The following is a 22584-nucleotide window of genomic DNA, read 5'->3' on the forward strand; positions in this document are numbered from 1 at the left end:
GATTGTAGGCTTTCTGCCGGCTCGCTCAACACAACGATTATTTCAGTACGCAGTATCAATTCCTGAAGGCTGTGACTATAACGGCAGCATGTACCATTTATTTGTGAACAGAAAAGATTTATCCTCGATGACTGTACAGTGCCCTCTCATCTGGAGCTCTTCTCCTAGCTTAAAGTGAGGGTGTCATAAGACGACGGGATAAATTTATGGGACAAACAGTGCCCTGGCATTCAGCCCCCCCGCGCCCCCAAGGACTGGATCCGAGAGACAAATTCGCGATCCACACGGGATCCAGACGCTGCTCCTCCCCAGGTGGGATGCGATCCCACCCTCACGTCCAGCCGCCGCCGCCGAGGGCCTTCCCCACCCACCGCCGCCAGCCCCCTCCAGGACTGTGACGTTGCCTGATGTCTTTTAGGGGGGCTTGGGGGTGCTTTGCTAGTATATTTCGGCTTGTTCGAGCGGCCCCCCCGCCAGCAGAAGGCTGAGCGCGGCCAGCCCAGCGTTACAGCCCGGCGCCGGGCCGAGGGCAGGAGACCAGCCCCTTCTCGCCAGGGCGCTGCCGCCTCCCGCCGCTGAGGGGCGGTCACCGCGGCCGCGCCGTGCTCGCCGGGCGGCAGCCGGGGACCGTCCCTCCCGCCGGGGCTGGCCGGGGCCGGGCGCGGGGGCTGCCGGCGGATGAGCGCGACCCGGCGCCGGCTGCGGATGAGGCGGGCGAAGGAGCTCGTGGCGTACGGCCTGCTCCTGGGGCTGTCCGTGCCCCTCCTGCTGCTGCTGCCGCTCCTCTGAGATGCGCCGGGCGGCGACTCGCCCCCGCCGGGGGGGGACGGGCGGGAGGAGCCGGCGGCAGCCCCGCTCCGCCGCTCGGCGTGCGGCCGGCGGCAGCAGCAGCCCGAGGCACTGACGCCCCGGCGGGGGAGGATGAGGCGCTGGAACGAGCTTTGCAGCGGTGCCACCCAGCTTGCGCCGGCGGGCGGGCTGCCTCTTCCCGCGGGGGGAGCCGGCCACGCTCTGCCCCTGCACAGGCTGTGATGCCGCCGCGCTCGCCGCTCCCCCGCCCCGGCTGACGGGACGCCGAGCAGAGCCGCGGCGTCGCAGCTTTCCCTTTCGCTTTCCAGAGTTGGGCTTCGGCGGCTCGGGGTCGAGGCGGCGGCGCTTCGCCCTGGGGGGCACCGATGGGCCCGCGGGCACTGTCACCGCAGCCGCCCTCCTGCCTCAGCCCCAGCGCCCTCGGACGGCTGCTGTAGCCGGGGGCAGCTGCGGCCGGCACCCGCGTTGCCGAACAGCCGCCGCTCTGCGGGGCGGAGTGTGTCCCCGCCGGCTCGCCGTGCGGGGAGGCGGGCCGGGGGCCGGCTGAGATGGGAGAGAGCATGTCCAAGAGGCTGAAGCTGCAGCTGGGCGGCGAAGCGGAGATGGAGGAGCGGGCTTTCGCCAACCCCTACCCCGACTACCAGCCCCAGGGCGCCGCGGCAGCTCCCAGCGCGGCAGACGCCCACCGGGACAGGGCGCTGCAGCCGCCGGCGGAGGACGAGTCCCTCCCCTTCGGCGCCGACGGGAAGGTGAGTCCCGGGCGGCGGGAAGGCGCCGCGTCCCAGAGCCCCGGGCCGGGCCTCCCCCGCGGATCGCTGTCTCCCGGCGGCAGCGGCGGCCCCCGGTGTGGGCGGCGCTGGGTTCTGCCCCGCGGAGCGCGGGCCCGGCGGCGGGGCGCTGGTGGCAGCCGCGGCCTGCGCGCCCGCCGAGCTCGGGGCGGAACCCGCGGCCTCGGGCCGCCCCAGGAGACGGGGCGGCGGGGTGAGCTGGGGGAAGGAGCGGGAGATCTGCCCGGGGTCGGCAGCAGCGGCTCTTAATTCGGGCTGTTTGTTTTACTCCTGAACGGGAGTGAACGCCGTGCCCCAGCTGGAGGTAATAAAACGCTGCTCTTACCACGGTGGCTCTGTGCCTCAGAAGATAGCGTCAGCACAAGTTGCCCGAGTGCCCATCTAGAAAAAGAGAGTTTATTCTCAGGTAACGGCAGCGCTCAGTCATTAGGTGAAGCTAGACTGTTCTCACGTTATTTTCTGAGCTACGCGCGTTTATAGGTTCAGGTTTACCATAATAGGCACCTGGCAGTCGGTTCATACCCACAGAAGGTCTGCCTGGTAGGACTGGTCACACAAGGTTTGCTGTCTTCCTGCTCTGCTTATCTCCTTGGTGCCACGTGCTGCTGTTTGGTATACTATGAGTGTCTTAGAACTACTCCTCTGTTTAGTTTTTAAGTAGAGAAGCTGCTCTGTCCTGATCTGTTACCATGCAGGCTGGATTAAGCTGCAGAAGGAATGCCTGAATATGGATTTATGAATTTGGATTTAGCCCCTGTGCAGCCTCATCCTTCAGTATGCAGTTTTGTCATCTTCTGCATGGAAAACACTGCATGGTGACACTGTTACAGGCACAAATGCATTGAGGGTGGAAAGTTAGCTTCCTAACTCTCTTGGATTGTGTGCTGGGATGAATAAAGGAAACTTGTTGATATCAGCTCTGTATTTTTCTGCTTGTGGCAGTATGGAATTACCTTGACTTATCCATACAGTGAGACAAGGATGGTGATGCCCACAGTGGGAGAGCCATTCTCTCTGAGCGTTGTAAGTACCAGCAGGACACCATCAGCTCACCATCAGTCCAAGGCAATGAAAAGTTTCACTGAGTTGTTTATGACTGAGGTTTATGAAGTTGTGTGTCCCTAAGCAGAGTGCACAAAAGAGAATATTTGGGGCTTCAGTGTCTAACTGCTGCAGTTAAACACAGCTGTCAAGAGCAGAGCATTTGAGAAGGGTAGGTTCAAAAGCAAAATCTGCTTTATTTTGTACACAAGTCCCTGGTAGTATGCTGAGTGTTGGTAAAACTATTTTTTTTAAAATTGTGGAAGAGAACTGTTATTTCTTTGTTTTTTTGTATCTGGCTTAGTTTATAAAATCATCCAAGTATAGTGAGTTTAAGCATAAAGGCAGAGAGGAGATGGGAGAACTGCTATAACTAGGTATTGTTGTCAAACTGGTAAAAAAACATACTAAGTCCTTTGTGGGCCGGTCATCTTTCTTGTGTATCTGCTTTACATCCTGCGCTTCATGTCCATTTTTTAAAAGAGAAAATACTCCTTCATTTACTGCTGATCTAGATGGACTAAAGCTTTCTCAAGTGAGATAACCAGAAGAACGATGAGATATCAAAAGAAGATGAACATCCTTAAAAATTGCATTTTAGAGTATACTAGCTCTATTGTAGAATAGTTCAACTCAAATTTACTTTGGATTTGATTCTTGAATGAATCTAAGTTCAGAGACACGGTTCTGTGGCAGAGCTGAAATGAGTTAGTCAAGAATTTCTAGCCCTGTGTTCACATTAGGAATGCCTGTTATGCTCTCCTATGCATGAGAATGGCGTTTTGCAGTGGGTGCAAGTGTTTTTTCCCAGCATCAGTGGTGGATGACATGCCTTGTTAGGGAGTGGCAGTCAGCAGCTATTTGTGCAGGTGTGTTCAGAAAATATGTTAGAGCATATTAGTAGTAGTCGTGGTAGTTCTAAGTAGTGGTAGTGGTATGTTCTGAGTAGTCGTGTATTTGATAAAAGGTGGTGTCTGGGCTTTGTTCAGGAGGATGAAGTGCCTCTGGAAAAAAAAATACTTCTGTGCTTCCTTAAAACCATGTAACTACAGCAATTCTCTGCAGTCCACAGAAGGCAGAAGCAAATGTACATGGTCTTCTGGTTTTGCATCTGCAAAATCTCAGGAGTCATTTTATGTATTTTTGGGCTAGAATATAGCTGTGAGTATATTTATATGTACATATATTCTTTGAAGTATTTGCATGCTGTCACTCCTAGTATTATCCTTTCATGAGATTTCATTTTGGGGTGCTTTTGTTGTTGTGTTTTGTGATTTTCAGTTTATGTTTTAGTATTTTATTTTTGCATTAAAGGCTCCCATTCCATCGGAGAAATGTCTTTGCTTGCCTAAAGCCCCAGCGAAGACAGAAGGACTTTACACACGGTAGGAAGTCTGTTCTGTAAATTTCTGTGCACAACACACAGGTTTCCTAAAAATGGAAGCATCTTTCAGAAGACCTCAGTGCACTGCATAATTCCTTCCTCCCATCTGCTGCTGAGTGGAGCGAGGAGCACTGAGTGACTCACATAATGACAGCCTGAGGTGTGTGGGGTTCTGCTGTTGTCATGGAAGGCAATGCATATTATCAATTTGATTGCTTAGTCTGTCACAATTGCCATCTAAAATTCACCTTGGTTGATAAATGGACAAGAAGCTCTTCAAGGCATTGTCTGAAATGTGAGACAATCAGGACAAAATTCTGTGTATGGAAGTGTATGTGGGTAAAATATTGTTCAGAAATCTTGAAGGTATGGGAATATGAAAAGCAGAATTTGAGGCTGCTGATTTCCTTTCTTAAAATAGTCACAGTAAACACTGCAGCTGTGTGGGCTCTGCTCATGTAGTTGAAATTCACTGTTTTCATAACTAGATTTTTTCACCATTAAAGTAACACGAGCTTAAATTGCTTCTGTAACTTGTCTGAGAAAGCCAAGGTAATAATTCATCAGTCAGCATTAATTCTAGATTAATAAGAAGCATAATTTTAAATGTAAACCTTTGTTTAATCAGTGATGAATCTTTCAATTAAATATATATCCTGTAGCCTTTTTCCTTTTCATGTGGACCCCATAGAGATACCTTAGCCTAAAAAGATACCTGTAGATAGCATCTCAAAGTGATTGGTCCAAAAGTTTTCAAAATGGAAATGTAGATGGTTGGGGAAGCAGAGAAATGAATAGATTCATAACAAAGAACACCCCCCCTAGTTCTTAGTTCCCTAGTGTGGTCGAAAGTTCCAAAGCTCTAAAAGATTTCCTGGGAAGGAAAAGGTGAGGAGAGCTTGCTGCTGAGGGGTGGTGAAGGCTTGTTCGAGGACATGTTGCCCGCTGTCCTCGGGGCCACCACAGCCCTGTGGCTACATTTATGGTATAGTCAGGTGTGATTTGGGATTCTCCTTCACACACTACAGGCCAGTGATGTGGGAAAAAAAGGCAGCTTCATACTATCTGCTCAGCCAAGGAACGTGGAAGTCTAGACAAGGATGTCGATTTTGTGGTTATGCAAAAAAAAAAGAAGCATCCTTGTCATCAAGAAATTAATGCAATCCTAGCCCTCACTTTAAGATTGTCTGAATTGGTTGTGGAATCACAAGACAGAAACAAAATTAGATTCAAACTTCATGGATTGGTCATTAGAATGCCCAAACTTAAACTTCTCTTTTAGGCAAATCCTTTCTTTATAATTTTTTTCCTGACTTGCCATGGTGTTCTAAGACTATTAGAAAAAAGTGGTATATTCTGAGAAGTGTATACCATGCCTTATTAGGCTTTGGAGGGGACTCCTTCCAGGGAATCTGTTTCAAAGATAATGGTGCTCATTGGCAAATATGTATTAATGGTGATATAGAATATTTACTTAGATTATCATCTGGCTGAGTTAAGTAGTGTTTAGTTCCTAATGCTTTCTCAATCTCCTGTTACTTCTGATAATTGCTTTATATGGCTTTCAATCTTTTCCAGTAAAATATATTTTTAAATATATGTATATGGGGTTTTGTCATTGCCTCACTTGTCTTCTCCCTTTGCTTTTGAGGCTTTTTGGGTTTTTGTTTGGGTTTTTTGGTTTTGTTTGGGGTTTTTTTTTGTTGTTGGTTGGTATTTTGTTTGGTATTTGTTTTTTCGATTTTTATTTTGGGTTTTTGTTTAGTTTTTTAAAATTTTGGGGGGTTGTCTCATTGGGCATTTTAGTTATCTCACTGGGAGCAGCACACTCTTTGTGTTTTGGGACTGACTCAGCAACAGCTTATCCTAGTGGGAATTATACTACTTATTGCACTGGAGGCAAAATGCAACCTCCAAAACCAGTAAATAATTCTTCCCACTTTTTTCCATAGATGTGGGATGAGGTAGCTGCATTTCTTGAGCTTGTTACTTTTTTGACCGTTTCCTGTCTCCCCAACTCAGGTACATGCTATTTTCATAGGGAGCTGTGAAACAAGCAAGGTTTGCAGTATTCGCTGTGATTCTTCAGAAGGAAAATTTGTTTTGCTTTTTGAGAATCTTAAGTTTTTGAGAGGCTCAAAAATGAGCCTGAAAATCAGTTTGTTGTACTTCATTGTCCCTCACTAACTCCTGGCAGTTACAGTACACAGCCCGAAAGGAAGAACTGCTGCTTCTTTCCTGCAGCACAGATCAGCACTGAATGCTCCTTAGGGCTTTTCTGATGCCTTTGTAGCGAAAGCCTCTCCTGCTATTCGGGTGGTGACCACAGAATTAAGCCTGTTTGGTTTTAGTCAACCAGTTCTGAATGAAGGTACTTTGTAAAATCAAACCCCCAAGTTCTGATTAAATTTTCTCACATCCATCCAGTCTTCATCAGTTTCTAGTTTTATCTTGCAAACCTGCATGTTAATGAGTTGCTACTCCAGCTCATTGTGTGGGCAAGTGCAATAACACATACTTGCTTCCTGGTGAAAATAAATTTTATTTGGGTCTAACTGCACTGATCTGCTGTCAAGCTCGATATGTGGAATATATCTGCCCTCTGTGCATTGAGGTAATTTAGACAGAATTGGTAGAGGTTTTAGCTTTTTTTGCAACTTGAGGACCACCTAAAAATGTCACAGCTGAGCCAGAGACTTGTGTGTAGTGAGTGACTTTAAATTGTACTCACAACAGAATTCAATTTTCTCAGCTTTCAAGAAATAGCATGCTAGTGTTAGGCTACCTGGAAAACCAGTGATTTTCAGTATTGCTCTTTTGCTTTTTCAGTCTCCATTTCCAAAAACATGAGATATCTGCTAATCATGTTTATTTTTGGTACCAATAATCTGGAGCTTTTTGATGATTCTTTGTGATGATCTAGATCTTTAAGCTTTGGGTTTTTGCTGTCTTAAAACCAATGAGACGTATAACTTCTTTCACACACAAATGCCTCAGAGAGACAGTCTTCTTATTTCTCACATGCTTTAAGTAGTACGTTTTATAACTTGAATGTTTGCCATTTAATGATGTTTTTCATGCCCTTATATCCTCTGAGACAGGGTGATGATTGTTTTTAAAGCCTATTCCTAAGCTGGCATTTGTAGCAGTGTAGGAATTTGCCTACAGCTTTTGATTTCTCTATCTCTTCCTTCCCTCGCCCTTTTTATACTTTTTTCCCCCATTATCACATGTATGGCACTAAGTGACAGATCACTGAAAACAGTGCAATGTGTTCTACGGACAGCAGTGTTTCAAAGCATTTATTAAGGATGTGGTTTTGCAGAACTGGCATTTTTTTCCCCAGAGGACCTGTCTGAGAAGTATTAGAGAACTGTGTTTGAGTGTTTCAGAGGCTGGGTGATGAACTTCGACAGTATCTGGTATTTTCAGAGAAGAAAGCGCTGCTCTTGAGCTGGAAGAGTCTTTTGACTTAGGTAAAAATAAAGTAGAGCTTGTTCTTCTGTACAAAAACACTGGGCACCTCCTTAGCAGACCTTGCTAGATGCTGCCATTCCTTCTGGTCTGCTTTTGCAGGAACTTGTGGAGGTGAGCATGAGTGTTCATCCTGCTTCAATAGACCCACTCTCCAATGCATGGGTGTGAAACCTGGCTCCTTTACAGTCAGTGGCAAAGTTCCCAATGACTTCAGTACAGCCAGGATTCCTCATTTCAGCAGAACTGTGAGTTTTTCCCTGCTACATTCTTCTTTGCCAGTGTCTGTCATGTCCTTTCTGCGATCTTCTATGCAAGTTTGCTTCTTGAATGAGTTCTTAATGCAGTACCAACTTGAGTTTTCTTCTCTTTGAAATGCACTTTGGCTGAAAGACAACATAGTACCATGTTATGTGTCCTGTTCTACATGTCACCAGCAACAAAGTGGGGTGGAATAAAAGTGTATTTTGCTTTTTTGGTAGGTAGCAGCACTGTGTGTCTAAGTCATCTCCTTTCTAGTTCTGCAGAATCAGTTGCTTACTTCTGCAGTCTGCTTTTGCACATAGCATCAGTCCTCCAGATGAATTAAAATAGGGCTAAGAGCAAGATGGCTGTTTTGGGAGCTGGTAGTGGCAAGAAAAGATTGGTACATTGGCAATTTGTGAGGAAGCTGTGAGCTCAGATCTCCATTGCCCTGCTGTGACTCTGCTCAAGTTCTTAGCATAGATGTCATGAGCAAGTAAATGCCAAGAGGTATTTTTTGAACAACATGTGGGTATCTAGATGCCTTTGACAAATGCAAATGAGATTACTCATCCCATGTCTGTCAAACCAGAGTGTTACTTTCAGTGACAAAAGGAGTGCCATGAGGCCTCAGGGTTGCATTGTCAGACTTACATTAGCGCTGTGATATTTGGTCCAAATGTGCATGCAAGACTGAAGTTACAGACTTCTCCTACCTAGCAGAAACCATGGTATACAGTACATACATAACAACTGCTTATTGCTTCCTCTGCTGTTTGTTCTGGTTTGTTGTAATGCCACGGCTGTAAAGCTGGATATGGTTGCAATGGTCAGTAAGAATCGGTATGTTATTGCAATGTTGACTGCAAGTGAAATGTTTGGGTTTTTTAGGAGATTTTTATTTGCATCATGATATATTTTTTTATAGTAACAGAATCACAGAAGATTCTGTGCTGGAATGGACCTATAACAACCATTGAGTCTGATTCTTAATATAATGTCCCGCATGGTGAATCAAATCCATGACCTTGGTGTTATTAGCATTGTGCTCTAATGTAGCTGTGTAGCTCTAGTGCTGAATTTACAGAAGAAGATGAGTTAAATTCTCTTTAGAAACCCTGAAAATGAAAAAAGCAGAGGAAACATGTATGCCAACAAGGACAGCATAATTTAGATATTAGTGCCAAAGATGAGTGATGTTACATAAATACTTACGTTTGTTACATTTTTGTTGGCTTTGGAAGACTTTGTATTGGGATGTAGCTTTGCCTTCTGTCTCACTGCAGTGGAAAAAGTGGTATGGTTCAAATAAATAACAAAACTATTGATTTCCAAACCAACGTATTTCGTTTTTTCTGCATTACTTTTGTGCCGATAATGAGCCTTTTTAGTTACCATAACCAATATGGCACAAGGCTCTATTTGGTATAATGAGGAATGAGCTCTCTTTTTTTGGATTTTGACAGTATGAAACTTGAGCGGTGTTTGGGATGATAGTGGTTGTTCTTTCTGCAGCAGCAGAGGAGTAATGTAGCAGTCGAATTCCTGTAGATAGCCTTTTATGATTAAAGATACTCTTCAGCTCCTGCAGTCACCTTAGTGTGTTGTGAACCAGAAGTAAATGTACCACTGGGTATCAGGGATCAGGCTTCCTGGTTTTTGTTTGTCCCTACAGGAATAACCTGCACAAAAGGCTGAATGCCAGCTGGAAACATCCTCAAGAGATGAATGTGCTTCTGATGAAAATCAATCTGTGCTCCACACAAGTGTGTATGTTATGCTCAGTCGTCATGCTGCCCTAAGATTTCTTGAAGGAAGTTCTTAAATCTTCTAAAGCCACCTATCAAGATTCATTTCTTCATGAATTAATTTATTCTAGTGCATGTAAGAATCTGTTACAAGCTTATAGGGGAATCTTATAAAATGATCAGTGGCAGTGCTTGGTTGTGAAAACATCAGAGCAACCAGAAAAAAAGAGAGGCAGTGGTAGAGGAGTAGACAGCTGGGGAAAACTTCGTTGCCACTTATAACCTATTCACGCAGACATAAGATTTGGAGTAGCTTTGTTTAAGTTTACAGATAATTATAAAAATAGTGATAAAACTGTCCTTTAATCTATGCTTTTCCAAGCACTGAGCCAAGACAAGTAAGTTACAATTCAAATTCTAGAGAGAGAGATTACCAACCTAAGCTAAATTATTTGTATGGGACTGAGATTTCAGTGCAGAACCCGGGCTTCCTGAGGTCCTAGTACTCCCCTCCTACCTTTAAGTAATTTAATCTGGTGTTTGATATAAAACATCCTGATTTGGTAACAGCAGGTGTATTGTTAGAACAAAAGATAACCAGCATGCTTGTGATGTGCAGTAGGTAAATAAATGGGGACTCTAAAGCCTTAGTTTACTCTTGTCAGGTAAGCTGAGCTCTATGCCTGGATGCATCCATGTGAATATCCTCATGCTGTTTCACCATATGCCTTAGCATTAGCATAGCTGTCTTTTGAAGGAGAGAAACCTTGCCCTTGGGGAAGGTTTTCTGTGTGTTGAGACCTCACTGAACTAGTCCGAAAAGGGAGGGTGGTGGTGATGTGGATGCATAGTACAGTTCTCTAACAGAAAGGTGCTTAACATCATATTAAGGCTGAGGAGTAACAGGTTTCGGATGCCTACTGTGTTTGGTTGCTATTTCTGGAGATATTGGAGAAGGTTAAGGTGTCTCTAGCTTGTTTCTAGAATGATATGTGTTCAGTATGAGATATAATGGCATAATTTCCTTCTTCCTTCCTATCCCACCATGGATATCCTTAAATGAATTTGAACTATTGGCCCTGAAGATTTCTGGTGTGTCAGAAGTCTTGTGCAATTCTTACAACCTTTCTGATTTCTGAATCTGTTGGGTGGATGTTTGAAATAACTGATTTTTGTTTGAAATTCCCCTTAAACAAGAGTACAAGATGTGGAACGTCTTGAGTAATCAGTTGCATGGTGGCATCCAGGACCTGTAATTTATCCAAACCCTGCACGTCTTCTGGGGTGTGCTGTAGTCAAGCAAGAACTTACCTTACTACTGTGCTAATTTCCATGTTCCATAGACTTTAAGGAGTAATCAGTAACATATCTTCCCTAAAAGTGTGCATAATGAGAGAGAAATATTGACAAGAGTAAAGTATCCTCTGTTATATTTCATATATGTCATCTATATAAACGTTTTTTGGTCAAAAGTGAAAGTAAGAAGTGTGTAAAATCAAAGACTTGTTTCTTTGCCTTTATGCCTGAGCTGAAGATGCTGAGCTGCTCCTGCTCATCTTCTTTGGCTTGATTGTCTTGAGTATGAACATTTCTTTTCCTTGGGCTATTTCCTGCTCTGCAGTGCTACAAAGGGTGTGCAGGGACCTTGTGATGAGAGCAAGCACCTATAACACAGGGCTTGTGCTGTTTATCCATTACATGTCTTGGTACCGGGATCCTGATTAGAATTACATACTGTCACAGTGTCTGTAGCTGCTCTTTGTGTGACTTTAAAGAATGCACAGGTAATTTTTGTTGAAGGTTGATACTTGTAACTTACAACTGTAGTCAGAATGCATTTATATGAGACACACATAAGATGAACCACCTTGATGTTGCTGTATGTGCTGTTTATTTCCTAGCTATTTTTTGATTTGGTTTGGTTTGGTTTTCTTCTCTTCCAAAACAAGAAAATGGAGCAGGTGCTTCACATTCTTTAATTAATTTCTTTTCTGGCTCATTCCCTGTCTCCTGCTTTCAGGTCAATGCTCAGTTCTCAAAACGGATCCAGGCAAAAATCAAGGACCTTCTGCAACAAATGGAGGAAGGGCTGAAGACGGCAGATCCACATGACTGCTCTGCCTATACTGGCTGGACTGGTGAGAAAGCTAGAATTTGAATTAAATGTATTTGTTAAATGATGTAATTGGATTTATTCACAGGCGATTTGGATACTGTCATAGGAGTGGCAGAAATACAGTGTTACAAGCATTTTTGTGAGTTGGTTTTTCTTTTAACTCTGGAGCCTTGGTCACTACTGTCTGTAACTTGCATTGACTTCAGCAGACAAAGATACAGAGTAATAATTGACTTTTGTATATGGAGATCATTGTTTTGCAAAGGGAGTGGCTCTTCTAAGGCTGCTCTTCTACCTTAACTCCTGTTTCTTTAAGTTTGCTTTTAAAGTTGAGTTATTTTTCACTTTTTCCTATTCAACAGGCTATTAGTTAGCAGTTTCTTAATGGTAACAGCATCTTCTAATCAGGTGGAGGGAATATGTTCTGTTGCCAGGGGCTTGGAGCCTTCAAACTGGGAATTTGGCTGTCCCTGTTCTGTCTGGGGGAAAAAAAAAAAAAAAAAAAAAAAAAAAAAAAAAAAAAAAAAAAAGTAAAATGATTGTGTGAGGAGGGGGAGCATAGAGATATGCTTGCAAGACTGTAAAGATCATGCAGAAAATTTGCCATGTGCAGGTGGTTATTGCTAGGGACTATTTTTCATTTAGCATTGCATCACTGATGCTGTCCAGATGTAAATAAGCCCATCTAATTGGTGTGATTTAACCCCACCTGGCAACTAAATATCACACAGCCAAGCACTCACACCCTCCCTCTTCTACATCCCCTCTGCCATAGTTGCATAGGGAGAGGATTTGGATTTGGGGGGGGAAAAAAAACAAAAAAACAAAACAAAAAAAAACAAACCATGGGCTGAGATAAGAACAGTTTAATAATTGAAATAAAGTAAAATAAAACAATAATAATAGTAATGGAACCAACAGTAATAATTATAATGCTAATGAACAGGGGAGAGGGATAAAATGCGAGAGAAGTGAATGATGCAGAATGCCTTTGCTCACCACCTGCTCACAAAGCACAGCCCGTGCCTGAGCAGTGATTGGTGGCTTCCAGCCAGCTCCTCCCAGTTTATGTACCCAGCGTGATGTCCTGTGGTAGGGGATATCCCTTTGGCCAGTTCCTGTCAGTTGTCCTGGCCGTGGTCCCTCCCAGCATCTTGTGGACCTGTTCCCTGGCAGAGCATGGGAAACTGAAAAGTCCTTGACTTAGGGTAAGCACTGCTCAGCAACAACTAAACTATCAGTGTGCTATCAGTGTTATTCTCACACTAAATCCAAACCACAGCAGTGTAGCTACAGAGAAAAAATTAACTATATTCCCGCTGAAACCAGAACACTGATCCTTTAGGCAGAGCCTACAGTTTTCATGTCTGATGTGGCCACTTCTTCAAGTTGCCAGAACACGTCCATCTAGGCCTGTTAAGTGTGACTTTGCTGGATAGAATTGCATATTCTATTCCTGGTCTTCTAGCTCAAGTTTCAGGCATACTTAAACTTTTAGCACCGCATGTTTGAAATGTGCCTTGAGGAGATCTGTTCTTTTGCCTCTGTGTTTGAGGGGGAAGTAGCTTGGAAAAGCTCTCCAGCCTTCATCCATCCTTAGGCTTACATCTGGCAATTAAAGGGTAAAATTTCTTTGCTTTCTTCTTGATGTTTCGGTACAGATGGTGCTGTGGGTGGATGGGTGGGGAACTTTTAGACAACTCAGGCTTAAAAGACAGACATGTTTCAGGGTCTGAAAGTGACTGGCTGCTGAGTGCATGCAGATCTCCAGTGGTGGGCTTTCTCATGCTGACAGTACAGAATGGCTCTCAGGGAGCTGTGTTCTGACACAGTGACTGACAACTGAAATTATGCCTGATAAACCAGAGCACGCTGAAAATGAGTCATAAGGTAAAAGTAACGCAGCTGTCATTAACTGAAGCAGGAATATAGATGAACAAGTGACGTTGTCTAATGAGTGTGGGATTTTTCCATCCTGTAGAAGGATTGCCAAGCTGTTAACTTCTTTCAAGGCTCCTGTGGATATGGTTCTGAATAAAAGTTTTTAAATGATCTGGGTTTTAAAATACGTAATGGAGATACTTTTTCCCCAAACTTGCTCTTTGCTGCATTTTTCTAGTGTGAAAATCAGAAGGTAAAAGTAGTGCTGTGAACAACTGCCCTGCTTTTTATGTACCAAGTCTAGACAAATCTTACTGGCAACACAGTCGTGAGCATTGGCTTGCATTTTGTGAAACATCTTTAAAATCTTGGAACACCTACTGTTGGCACGTAGCAATCATAGGACACATGTAAGAGACCATCTTATACAAGTACTTTCCTACGTGCCAGACCTCTTGGAGGTGCCGTTTTAAGGGTGTTGCACTAGGAAGGATTTAGATTAACTGGACTTTGTGGCTACATTTCTAATCATGCTTTGATCAAGCCAAGATATTTATACATTTGTTACAGCATTAAAAAGGGTTCCACAAATCCCTGTAAATGGCCCACAAGTTCCCATGATGCTGAACAGGGCTACCCAAGATCTGCAGCTTTCTTCATAGATTCACCTAGAAAGCTTGCTCAGAGCCTGCCCAGAGATGAGGATGTACCAGCATTCTTGTGGTGCTGTTGTTCTTGTACTACTGAGGTAGCCTCTCTGTGAGGTAAGTGGGCCTTGTGTGTACTCACCTTTGGATGAGGTTCAGGAGAGTGCTCTCTCCATTCAGAAATGGGTTTGACTTACAGTGTGGTCTGGAGGTAAGTGATTTACTTCTGCACATGTATGCTTGCAGTTGGCCAATAGATATCCACTTGGATGGATTTGTTTTACTTCCTTCAGTTTACATTGTTGTTATTTCTAAGATTTTGATTTGTTTTAATGGAAAACTGTGGTAATGAGTTTAATGAAGTTAAGCTTGATAGTACCTTCTGGCATTCTCTGAGCCCTGGTTTGACTTCTGACTTTTACAAGCCAGTTTGACTTGTACAAGCTTGTAATCTTGTTGTGAAATACTTTTAGGACTTATGAAGAACTTGGCAACTTGAATCCAAAAAACTCATCAAAAGATCATTTAACAAATCAAATGGGAAGTCACTTCTTGCATATAATAGATGAGTATTGTACAGTTAGTGTACTCAGTCACACACCTTCTTGTTAGCTCAAATTTTTGAATCTTCAGTGATTTTTTTTTTTGTGTAGTGGGTTAACGCTGGCTGAATGCAGGGCACCCACGAAGCCTCTCTCTCACTCATAGGGAAGAGAAAAATACAACGAAGGCTTCATGGATTAAGGACCAGGAGAGATCACTTACCAAATACCATCATGGGTAAAACAGGCTAGAATTAAAGATATTAATTGAATTTATTGCTAACAAAATCAGAGCAAGATAATGAGAAAGAAGACCTTCAAAACACCTTCCTCCCACCTCTCCCTTCTTGCCAGCTCTACATCCTCCCCCAGTGGCACAGAGAGATAGGGAATGGTGGTTATGGTCTCTTCATCACCCATGGTTTCACCTAGTGCGCAGGGGGAAGAGTCATTCCCCTGCTCTACCATGGGTTCCCTTCTACAGGTGACAGTTCTCCGTGAACTTCTCCAGTGTGAGTCCATCTCACAAGCAACAGCTCTCTGCAAACTGCTGCAGCATAGGTCACTCCTCCATGGGGTGCAGTCCTTCAACCACAAGCTCTTCCAACATGGGCTCCTCTCTCCTCAGGGTTTACAGCCTCCTTCCAGATAGGTCACAGCTTCCTCTTAGGCATCTACCTGCTTTGGTGTGCTCCATGATCCTTCTCCATGGGCTGCAGATGGATCTCTCCATGGGCTGCAGGGGCACAGCTGCCTCATCATGATCGGCACCATGGCCTGCAGAGAAATCTCAGCTCCAGTTCCTGGAGCATCTCCTCCCTCTCCTTCTTCACTCTCCTTGGTGTCTGCAGAGTTGTTCCTCTCACATGTTCTCACTCCACTTTTCTCTGGCTGCAATTACAACTGCACAATAACTTTTTTAACTCCTCTTCCTGAATCTGTTATCACAGTGACATTGCCACTATTTCTAATTGGCCCAGCCTTGACCAGAGGTACATCAGCCTTTGGAGCCACCAGGGACTGGCTCTGTCAGACAGGGAGGAAGCTTCCAGCAGTTTTTCACAGAAGCCACCCCTATAGCCCCCCGCTACCAAAGCTTAGCTATGCAAACCCAATACAGTTTGCCAAGTATTGAGGCCTGTGTCATGAGTTTTCTTCTTTTGTTTGGAAATTGAGACTCTACCATCTGGCTTCAGTCCAATATTTTTTATTTTTGCCACAATCCAATTTAAATGTCATCCAAATAGTGGCTCAGTGCCTTCACACTGCATAAGCTAGCACCCTTGACTGACATGTTTTTATTGCAAAAATACCTGTTCACATTTGAGTTACTGGTTCAGAGGCACCAAAGAGGGGAATATGGTACACTTAGGAAAAAAAGTAAGTTGAACTCTTTCTTTTTCATGTGTTCATTTCAGGTATTGCCCTCTTATATCTGCAGCTGTACCGCGTCACGAAAAACCAGAGCCATTTGCAGCGATCTCTTGATTATGTGAAGAGAATCCTTCGCAATCTGAATGGCAGAAGAGTTACTTTCCTCTGTGGTGATGCTGGGCCATTGGCAGTTGGTGCAGTGGTTTACCACAAACTGAGAAACGACAGTGAATCTAAAGAATGTGTTGCCAAGTAAGTGGTTGATGGTGGGAAATGTCATGCCCTTCATTTGTAGAGAGCATTGGTTCAGTAACTTTTGCAAGTGAAATTTAAGAGGATAAAAGAATGGACACTTTCTCCCCTGTTATGTTTTCGGTACAAGAATACAAAAGAGGCTTTATCTTTATTAAAGCTGGCTTGCAGTTGATTCATATTTAGTGGGTTATCTTGAGTCCTCTGTCGCTGTTAGAACAGGATGTGCTGGGCATATCTGTAGTGCATGCATGTTCTGATTTTGTCACATTGAAGTGACATTTAACAAAACCACACACTTGTCACTGGCAATATGTAGTGCTTGTGCAGTATGTGATACTCTCTGTAAAGAAAGTAAAAGTAGGTCTTAATTGTAGATTCATTACAAAACATGTGCACTGCAGGATCTGGAAGCAGCCAGACAGAAACACATTGTATCAGATTGACATGTAACAAAATTTAATATAATAAAGAGGAAGTGTTTGCAGGAGCAAATTTGTAAAGGCAAGGGATTTAATTAGGTCAGAGCATATGAAGGGCGGCCTAAAAAAATTTGAACCCGTTTTCAAAGTAGTCTAAATGGAACAAATATCTCAAGAAATCTCATTCAGATGTAGCTTCATTAGAGAGCTGACTGTGCCTTTGCTGGTACAGAGTTGACTGCTATCCCAGCAAGGGCTGGAAGCCCTAGAACCTTGTGAGGTTTGCATTTAGCACCAGAGTCCCCCTGCTAGCTGTCCAGTAGCATACCTCAGGCTGGCAGAATTTGCCACGAGGCTTATGTCTCCATTCTGGTTTATGTTTGGAAATGTAATTGGTCTCTTTCTAGTCTAGAATCTTAGTGTGATTAATCTCTGCTGCTGTTCCTGAATGAATATGTCAGTTTTGAAGTGAATGTTAGGTTTGGGTTTTTTTGCTTTTACAGCTGGCAGTAAATTTGGGCATATCATTTTGAATGCAGCTCAGAAAGCAGTGTTGTTGTAATGCAAGAAGCATGAGTATAGCAAAATAAGATTAGCAGTAAATCTTTTAGTGTTGCCTCTCCACAGAAAGTAATTTCTGTGAGGAGTAGTGAAAAGGAGTTTAATTTGATTGTTTATTTTATAACTTTTTTGTTTACAGATGTATACATGACATCAGCTGAGTAGTACATTATAGATGTCAAAATGTAATGTGTGATTTCACTTTTTACCTTGTCCAGTTGTATGAGTTCAACAATAAAACTTAATAGTGGACAGTTTAGAAGAAAATAATTTAAATCTAAACCCAAAGTGTAGTTCTGAGAAAGGAGATAGAAAACTGGTTTTCGTGAGTAGCTTTTCCCTAGTATTGAGAAAGGACAGCATAAACACATGATTGAGGTCAGTGGTTTTGCTGTGGCATGATGTTAATGCTAACATTTCTCCTGAGAAATAACAGCTGGGGGAATCTGGGAATTGAATTTGGTCTTAATCCAGATTGTTGTTGCCCCTCCCCCAATTTAAAAAGTGATCATCACCGTGGTTTCATCTTACCAATTTAATCAAAAAGCATAGGAGGAGACAGGGAGGGAGTGGGCAGAAAACAGATCTCTGATCTACCTCAGTGTTAATACTGGTAGAGTATTAGCAGAGAGTCTTTCTGGAGAAAATGAGAGTCACAATGGCCAGCCCTTCTTGTTTCTTGTTTTTTCACTGCTAAAGGCAAACAAAACACTTGTGTGTGATAGCAGTGTTCCTCTCAAAACTGAGGTGCTGAATGTTTGAGACAATGTGTTTTCTTAGGAGAGGGAATGACGAATGGTGGTATTGAGGGGTTTTGTGTGGGTTTTTTTTGCTCTTAAATGTGTACAATTAAGTGTTCTTCACCTTGGTGAAATTGCCAGAGGCTCCAGGAGGTTTTTGTCTTTGCTGGAGTAGCTCTCTGGGCTTCTCCATCTCCTACCCCGCACAAAATCTGCTTCTTTCTGCACAAAATCCTGACAGTTGTGCGCATACTGGCCTGGGTCTGGCTCTGAGTTTCCCATCTCCAAGATGGCAGGTGTGCAGAGCTCCTATGTGTAAACCTGGCAGCCAGCTGGACTGGGCTGATTGAAGGGGGGTGGTGGGGCTTCACCATTTGTTGTCTTCTGGTTGGATTGATGCTTCTACAAAGCACGATCTGGTGTGTATTGTACAAGCCATCTTCTATGTAGGATACTCTCTCTCCCCACCTTCCTTGTCCGATGCAGGTTGTTACAACTCCAAAGGACAGTCATCAGCACGGATTCCGAACTTCCAGATGAGCTGCTCTATGGCAGAGCAGGTTACCTGTATGCCTTGCTGTACCTGAATACTGAAATCAGTCCAGACACTGTCCCACAGTCTGTTATCAAAGAGGTAAACACACTTCTCTCTCTCCAGCATCACAATATCAGTGAGGTTGAACTGGGATCACTCTTGTACGTATTTCAAGCAATTTAAGCGAGGGATGTTGGAGAGAAGAGGGACCTAGAGCTGGGAAACCCATCTCATCTGTCCATCCAGCATCTTCCCCCCTTTTCCCGCTGCCCAGCTGGGGCTGGGACAAGCCAGTGTGGGTGGGTCTGTGTCCAGCCAAGGAAATAGGGCAGTATGTAATTAATTTTGACCACTTGAGACATTGTCACAAAAAACCTTAAGACAGAAGTGTGGAAGTATTTTAAGTGAAAAGAAGGGGAATTCAGTGTGGGGAACATGCATGACTGTTTTGCAGATACCAGAACCAGAGAAGCCAGGAGTGGAAAAAAAGTAATTAGAAATATTGCTAGATTAAGTTTCTACTCTTAAAATATAAATTACTCCATCATTAAGGAAAATACCTTTTCTCCTTTAACAGTCAAATCCAAATGAATTGAATATTGTTGTTCTAACGCTGTATTGTGGCTAATTGTTTGTTGTGGGTTTAGTCATGCAGAAGCAAAATCCTCTAAATCAAAGTAAGCAACACAGGTGATCAGGGTGTGTTCATTTTCTTAGGTCATAGATGCTATTATTGAGTCGGGGAAGAACTTTTCAAAGGAGGAGCGGAAAACAGACCGTTGTCCCCTGTTGTACCAGTGGCACAGGAAGCAGTATGTTGGAGCAGCCCATGGAGTGGCTGGGATCTATTACATGCTCATGCAGGTAAAGAGCATCTTCTGTTGGCTGAGGTGAAGTAGCAGTGATTTTTTGTTTTGCATCACAGGATCTTATCTTCATCTTTCATTCATGTGCAGTGTTATGCTGGATCAGGGTCGCACAGCTTGGAGTTAGACTGCAGCACTGAGCTGTGCAGAGCTGCTACCTAGGGCTTTGATAGCAGAAGAAAACTGTGGCTAGGATATCACATTAGAATGAAATAACTCTTGAGTTGTGACTCAGAGCACCAGCTTTTCAGGATCTGGTTTCTTGTCCTCAGCGAAGACAGTGTAGTGCTTTCTCTCATCCTCATACTTAATTCTTCTGGTGCCTCAGTTAGAACAGCTAAAAATTCACTTCACTCACTATCCATCACTCTTCAATTTTTTGCTGTTTTTAAATTATTGTACCGCTAATGCCTCCTGTTCTCCATGCCCTTCCTCTCTTCTACAGTGATTTTTTTCCCCCCACTGTCTTGGTGCTTTTGGAAGACTATCCTTAATCACACATTAATCTCCAGTATGTTTTTATTATTTAGATGTTTTTCTTCTTCGTTAGCTCCCCTATTTCTCACACAAAAGTCTGATGTTCTTTAGTGTATTTAGGACCTCTGCATTCCTCTTTGTGTTTTCCTTAGCGAGATTCCTCTCTTCTGTAAACCTTCATTTTTCCACACTGAAATCAATTCCCCTCTGCCCTGAGACTGCAATAGGACTATGATGTTTTTCCAAACAGACCCATATATCTCTTTTTTGTTCTACCATCTGGGAAAAGAGCCTTAAGATTCATTATAGAAGATTGTCATAGAGCTGCAAAATTTGATTGCACCTGTTTCTGGTTTTTGAAGATGCTGCTGCTTTTCTGTACATCTTTGTAAATATCCATTTCCTTGGCAGCTCATGCAGAATGAATTTTCTTCAGGTAAATGGAAGGACTGTACATCCTCACAGTCTGCAGCTGTGTACAAATGTTCACTGCAGAAGTGATTGAGCTGCTATTTGGTGCTGCCACTGCTCAGCCGTTCCTTGCTCAGAAAAAATGCTATGTTTCAGATTACCTTACACCACTTCCACCAGCAGTTCTGGTTAAACCAGCTGACTTGGGCTATAGAAGGAGCTACTGCTCTACTACCTGGGGCGTGTCTTAGCCTCACTACACCCATTTTCTGCAGTGACCATCGCACTGGGGCCTCAGGCTGCTCTGTTTTACTGTGCTTCTACCTTTACCTACTGCTTTCTTCAGCAAGGGTGTCCACCCCCTTCTACATCCCTCAACTTTCTTGCTTCCATTTTTCTTTCCCTGGTAGTGCCAAGAGTTTCAGAGAAACATCTAGTCTTCTAAAGAACACTTTTTAAAGGCTCCGTCCTTCATTGACTATTTAAGGCTTATAGCAGAAATGATGGCACAGTGCTTTTTGGTTTGAACAGAAGCTACTCTGTCTACATGTTGAACATCCTAGTTATCTTTCCTTTACATGTAATTGCTGCTTTTAAGAATTACCAGAAAGCCATGGTTTATGCAGCATTAGATTACCATCTTTTCACTGTATGTTAAATATTGTGAGTCATGCAAAGTCGAGTCATCCACTGCGGAAGAAGATGGCATATCAGAGTTCCATTCTTTCCTCATCCCTCCCACACAAAATGGGGTGAATTTTGCTGTATTTTCATCAAAGAATTCAAGAGATGGTTTGTTGAGTGGTTATTTGATAGCAAAAAGAAAAGGTGTTTAACATCGCACCTGAGATGTGAAGGTTACTGAGGGCAATTCCTGTACAACAGTTATATCATGAAATCACAAAGTATGTTGAGTTGGAAAGGACACATCAAGATCATCAAGTCCAACTCCTGGCCCTGCACAGAACACCCCAAGAATCACATCATGTGCCTAGACAGTTGTCCAAATACTTCTTAAGCTGGAGGAAACATATTGCTGCAGTTATTTACAGGCTACTGGAAGAATAAGAGCTTAGACATGTTAAATAACTAATCCAGGAGGCAGAGATGGAATTCTGAAATGCTAGCTGGGAAGTCTCTACTCCAAGATCTTTCACTAACCCTGAAGCAGAAGTGTTTGCATACCATTGCTCTTGCCCAGAAAGTCAGGGTGCACACCTGTAGGTTACTCTTTAGCTGTTTGAAATAAGTGCTGGGAACCTCAGCAGCTTGGGCAAAAAACTCACTTGTACTCAAATCTTTTTGGAAGCACATGGTAAAGAGGTTTGTAAAGAGCTCTGCTCTTCATGAATTTACCTCCTAAGGATTTCTGAGCTGGGCTGGGCTTGTGTTGCATAGCTCAAGACCAAAGGGATTTATTGCTGGTGCCCATCCTCTTTGCCTTCTTCTGCAGGAGTGCCGTGTGAAATCAAGAGCCTCAAAAAATATTCCTGTGAAGCCTCCATACCTCACAGGGAGGTTTCTGAGTGAGGGCTGATTAGCTTTGGGGTTTTCATGACAAGCTGCTCGTATTCTGGTGTATTTCTGATGAGCAGCATGAACATTTCAGCTTCGCTCAGGAAAGTGCAGACCTGGAGGCTGCCTGAGGGACCTGGTAGATTAGAAGAAGTCTGGCAGAAGTTTTCTGGCTGAGGGGAAATAGAGACTTCTGGTTTCTTCAGGTTGCTCAAAATACAGCTGTTGAAAGTTTTCCTTCATTTGGCTGTCAGACTTGAATTGTACTAGTGTGCTTACCTGTTGAATACAAATGTGCTGGAGTTGGTGGGAAACAGTGGAATTTTATGACATTGTAATAAAGACAAGTTTTTTTTTAAAATAAGCTCAGTTATTTGGCTGCTATAGGCCCCAGTGCCTGTGGTTGTTCCCACAGCTTTCAGAAATTCCAGAAATCATATAGATTGTGTAAAAATAGAGAACTCCACTGTTAAAATTGTGGAAAATGGGCTGGTAGTGGAGGGAATGCCAACCAAGAGCAACTGCAGACACAACAGTTACTTGGCCTCTGAAGCTTTAGTTACAAGGAACGTGCAGGAGGATTCTCCATTTGACAAGGATGTAAATTAAACAAAAAAAACTAGGAAGAAAATTCCTAAGCGCAATTGAAGGATAAGTTTGTAGTACAAAGATGTTTAGATATTTGGTGAAGTAGCTATTGCTTCTGAAATTGGAAATGCAGATTGATAGCCCACAGCTTCAGAGAGCTTTGCTTATG

The 22584-nt window shown here is 43.5% G+C and overlaps 1 protein-coding gene across 1 annotated transcript in view; it reads left to right on the forward strand.

Annotated features, from left to right (window-relative positions):
• The first annotated feature begins 911 nt into the window (after window positions 1-911).
• Window positions 912-22584, forward strand: part of LANCL2 (LanC like glutathione S-transferase 2) — a 32770-nt gene continuing 11097 nt past the window's right edge. The window contains exons 1-5 of the mRNA XM_066322666.1: window positions 912-1559; window positions 11509-11626; window positions 16093-16300; window positions 18510-18657; window positions 19276-19422. Coding sequence (XP_066178763.1) covers window positions 1359-1559; window positions 11509-11626; window positions 16093-16300; window positions 18510-18657; window positions 19276-19422 — 822 coding nt within the window. The 5' untranslated portion in view covers window positions 912-1358. The remainder of the gene's footprint in view (window positions 1560-11508; window positions 11627-16092; window positions 16301-18509; window positions 18658-19275; window positions 19423-22584) is intronic.

The sequence above is a fragment of the Sylvia atricapilla genome, chromosome 1, assembly GCF_009819655.1.
Source record: "Sylvia atricapilla isolate bSylAtr1 chromosome 1, bSylAtr1.pri, whole genome shotgun sequence".
NCBI classification, from domain to species: Eukaryota; Metazoa; Chordata; class Aves; order Passeriformes; family Sylviidae; genus Sylvia; species Sylvia atricapilla.